Here is a 4953-nt window from a genome sequence, read left to right as displayed (position 1 = left end):
ATTGGTCCAGTGGTGAGAATCTTTGTCTTCTTGACATTGAGCCTCAGTCCATACTGAAAGATGCAGTCCTTGACCCTCTGCAGTAAGTGGATAAGGTCCTCCTCAGTTTCAGCAAGCAGGGTTGTGTCATCTGCATAATGCAGATTGTTTCATGAGGTAGAAGAGGAAAAAATATGTTCACAGTTAAGTACAATATAAGGTAAAAGTAGCAATTCTCCAAAAAAGAAGAGATGGCCATGGAATTTGAAGCTGTAGAGGAGATGTACTTTAAGTGTAATGAAAGATTACACTTAAATTTAGTTTTGCATGATGGGATAATTTTGAGGGGAGATGGTATAATTGGAACAAAGATTAAGAAAAGTGGGAAGAATCTTTAAGATTGGATAGCAGAGCAGTGGGGGGCTGATTTGCACACTATGAAATAGTTGAATTTGGAAGTTGTATAGAATTTTCCAAGAAGAGAAATGAGAGCCAGGGGGTAGAAAGGCAGTTTGGTATGAGATTTCTGAGGGCCCTAACAGTGAGGAGATTTGTACTCTGATAGGTAATGGGGGAGTAATTTAAGACCGGTGAGTGGGTGAGTGATGCAATTGAAAATACGATTTAGGAAGAATAGGTAGAAGGCTAGTGCAATTGCCCAATCAGAGGTAATGCAGACCTTAAGTATGATGACTGCTGTGGGAATTGGAAATGAGGAAATAGAGGGGAGAGGCATTTGGGAGAATAAATAGGACTTGGCTCTTAATTGCATATGCCCTTTCCTCACCCCCTCTTGCAATCTCATTTCTTTCTTCTTCTGACCATAAAGCTGAACAAAGTGCCCTTTAATACACAGATCTGTATTTTCTAGAACATTTACTATGAATAGCAGGTGAAGGTCCAGTTGTAATAACTATGAAGGAACACAAAGCAATTTCTAATGTTCAAAGTGAGGAACTAGTATTCTATATTTACAAGCATACCATATACTCTCTACATTCTGGGCTTTTAGATAAAGTCTTAACTCTTTTATCTTAAGATCTTTTCTTTCAGACAATGTGAACACATATTAGCATTGCTTTTGTGAAGCTTTTGTTTTCTCTTGGGGAATGAATATTATAATGACAATGGTGTAGTCTATAGATAATTGTGCTGCTAACCGAAAGGCCTTATGTCTAGTGGTTTGGCTCCACCAGTGGCTACAAAAACGATGACCAATCTCCTCCCATGGGATTTACAGCTAAGAAATCAAAGGCTATAGTGAGTTAGCTATGAATTGTTCAGACTTGATGGCAATGAGAGAGAGAACAAATGATAGTAAATGATCCTGTGTTGCATTATTCAACCTTAAGAGCATCTTTGCATTCTAAGACTTGGGGTATTAATTTTATATATTTGCAGGAAAAGACTTTATCTGTAGAAATGAATAGCTACATCTCGTTTGGCTCTGTTAGATGACAAGCAGTCGTACGTAAATGGTGTTAACAATTCAATTGTTAAACAAAATTCAGAAAATGTATCAGTCACATTATCTTTTAAAGGCCAGAAAAGTAGAAAAAATGCTGTGCATTTTGATGACTATATTTGATACCATGGATAAAACAGACTGAAGTTGTCTGAATGTGGCAACAAAGAAGCTTCACACTTCAAGTGGGTTTGGTTTTTGGTTTTTTTCTGAAACTGTCCTTAAAGATGTATGTTGTTGCTGTTCTTGTGTACTGTCAAGTCAAAACTGACCCATAGTATTCCACTGTGTAAATTTTACCACAGTCAAGTGGAATAGCTGATTCAAATGGTATTTATTCCTATTTCTAATTTTTTGAAGAAATGCCTTCCATAGTGGTCATACCATTTCACATTTCCACCAGTAGTGCAAGAGGGTTCGATTTCTGAAGATTATGCATGTATTATATGAAACTATTTGCAAACTACTACTGTAAAGGATTCAGTGACTGGGGTACTCAGGATGGGTTTGTCAGAGGCAATGAAATTGGCACAGGATAGAGCACGGTTTAGGGCCGTTGTACATAGGGTCGCTATGAGTCACAAACGACTCGACGGCACATAACAACAAACAAACAACAACACTGTAAAGGAGTTTGGAAATAGGAGTGGCATCCACTTCTTAAACAATATGCCTTTGCTTAAACAATATGAACTTTGAGAAACGATGATAGTTATAGAAAGGCTTCAGGTCTCTTGTTCATAGGGTCGCTATGAGTAGTGCTCAACTTGATGGCAATCATCAACAACAACAACATATGAAACTTGGAGAAGGTGCAGTCAGAGTGTCTCTTGGAGGTAAAGATGATAAATTTTCATCTCACACACTTTGGGAAGGTTGCTAGGAGAGGCAATTCCTTGGGGAGGAACATCATGCTTGGAAAGGTTAAAGGATAGCAAAGGAATGGAAGACCATTAACCAGATAGATTGACGCAGTGGTTGTAGTAAGAGGCTTGAGTATGCCATAGATAATCAGGTTGGCACAGGACAGGGCAGGCTTCAGATCTATTGTTCATAAGGTTTCTGTGAATCATCCTTGACTCAACGGCACCTAACAACAACAACAACAACTGCTCTATATATTGTTTTCTTGACAATGACATGTTATCTGCTCTACTTACCACCCAACTAAGTGTTTCATAGATATTTATAAATAAAAAATATCTTTGGAAATATTTACACAGCAAAAAATGGGAACAAACAAGATCCTGGGTTTTAAAAAGGCATCTGGGATTCAGGGGAGCAAAAACTGTTCTTTGAGAACTCAGTGCATCCTCCTTCGAGGACAGGCTGTGAAGGCATGACAAACAGATCAGGGTTATCAGTGGGGTGTGTTGGGGAGGGGTGGTGGCGGTGATGTGGTGGTGGTGGGGTGTGTCATGCTGGAATAACGATAGGAGCAGTTTGTGAACTTGTCTATATTATCCATATTAAAATCCAAGTTCACAAATATTTTTTCATTAGAACTAATTAAGATGGGGAAAAAACCCCTAAGCTATGAAATCTAATATACCCATAAATATTATATATGGGTGGATTTCAAGGAATCACTAAACTCCCTAAAATGCTATTTTAACAATTGTGTACATATGGGCATAGGAATGAGTTCCTAGCTTTCATCAGATTTGTATCCATGAGTTAAAAATTGTTAAGAAACAGGAAGTAAATGATGAAAAAAGAAATAACAGAAAATTATAAAATGAAACCAATAATGAGGATGTTTCTAAGTGTAGGATTCTGACATAAATACAACACTTACATCAAGTGCCACAGACTGCTTGGCCCAGGACTTCTTCACTTGATCATACATAATTGTGTTATTGATGCCAAGGCCACAAAAGATGACAAAAGCCTACAAAATAGAAAGCCCACTGATTAAAAAATTGCAGTAACTTATTGACAAAATCCAACATGAGAGTAGGCAATCATTAGGGATAATGCTGAAAAATATAATTTCATTGTACACAGAGGTGGACCTTGGGGGAAATGTGCACGTTAAAATTCTTAATTACTATTATCATGTAAAACTTTGTAGTTCACATTGCACATGAGAAAAAAAGAAATTGCTAATTCAATATTATATGAAGAAACTTTCACACATTAAAAAAATGTACTTACTAACCCTTGAAATATGTTCTTAATTCATGTAGGTTGTGGACGGATTAACAACTTCAGTACAAAGCAACTTCTTTCAGTACCTAGACTATAAAATATTACTAGAAGAGAAACTATATGATTTTACCTTCATGAGGTAAAGGGTTAAGGGAAAGGGTTGATTTAGAATAATTTCATATAGAAGCTTGAGCTCTCGGCTCTTGCTAACTGAAAGATCAGCAGTTCAAACCATCCAAAGGCTCAGGGGAGAAGACAATGTATTTCCATAAAGACTTTAGCCTTCAAAACCCCATGGGGTAGTTCTACTTTGCCCTAGAACATCACTATGAGCCAGAGTCAACTTGACAACGAGTTTGATTATTTGGGTTTTTTAAAGAAATTGTGAGATATTCTTGACTAGAGAAGGGATTTTTGTTGTTGTTGTTGTTGTTGGATATCTGTAAAGAAGTCTTTGAGGAAGCCCATTGTTTGCTTAATAGTTGTTGGGTGGTGCAAATAAATGGTCAAGCATTGAACAATTTATCCCAAGTTGTTGACTCAAAGCATCTAGAGGTACTTCAGAAGAAATCTGCTGTCTATCCCAATAGAGGGACAGGCAGCCAGGAATGAACAGAAGCTTGCCAATTTAGAAGCTTATAAAATAGAAAGGTGACCTGGCCTGGTTAACAGGAGTCCTCACAACTATAAAAAAGACAAGATAAGGAGAAAATAATATTACTTTGAAGAGCAGAATAATTAGTGGGACTTAATTCTGTAATAAAGTTAGGATAAAAATAATAAGTTATTTTTTAAAAAACCCTGATTAGTGGTTGGGGAAGCACCTAAATTTTATGTAATTATTCATATAGTCTTTAAATTTTATTACATCATTTAAGTATAATAGTAATGTATTAGTAACTAATTTACTTACAAATTTGGGCAATCTACAACTAGGAGACTATTGTGACCCAGCTAAACTTCTTTGTTTTATTTTCTTACCTCAAAAAGTCTCTGATCTGCATCATCAAAAGGTTTTCCATCAAGTCTGTTTAACACTTGTGCCACTCCTGTGGAAAACACATTATTGAGAAAAACTTAATAATCCTGAAAATTACGACTGTCTGTACTCATTTAGTACAAAACAAAAATAGTTGTAATTCTAAAGCAAATTTATACTTCTAAAAATATTGAACTTTCCACCACCATAGGTAAGTCATTATAAGCTAGACTACATCTAGAAATGAAACTCTAATAATTTAGCATGCAATAGGCAAAATACAGTTCTTTTTTTTCTATAATTATATTTTATTAATTTTCATAAACATTTACAGAGATTTTGGGTTTCCATTCATTCATTGTTGCACTATTCTCTCTAC

The 4953-nt window shown here is 36.0% G+C and overlaps 1 protein-coding gene across 1 annotated transcript in view; it reads right to left on the bottom strand.

The window, feature by feature from the left end:
- PDE11A (phosphodiesterase 11A) overlaps positions 1–4953 on the bottom strand; it is a 565819-nt gene that overhangs the window by 210791 nt on the left and 350075 nt on the right. The window contains exons 8-9 of the mRNA XM_006878796.1: positions 4577–4644; positions 3243–3335 (exon numbers count right to left, since the gene is read on the bottom strand). Of these exons, the coding sequence (XP_006878858.1) occupies positions 3243–3335; positions 4577–4644 (161 nt within the window). The remainder of the gene's footprint in view (positions 1–3242; positions 3336–4576; positions 4645–4953) is intronic.

Source organism: Elephantulus edwardii, unplaced genomic scaffold (genome assembly GCF_000299155.1).
Source record: "Elephantulus edwardii isolate Elephantulus edwardi_28Jun2011 unplaced genomic scaffold, EleEdw1.0 scaffold00001, whole genome shotgun sequence".
Lineage (NCBI taxonomy): Eukaryota > Metazoa > Chordata > Mammalia > Macroscelidea > Macroscelididae > Elephantulus > Elephantulus edwardii.
This window is presented reverse-complemented; position numbering and strand designations above follow the sequence as displayed.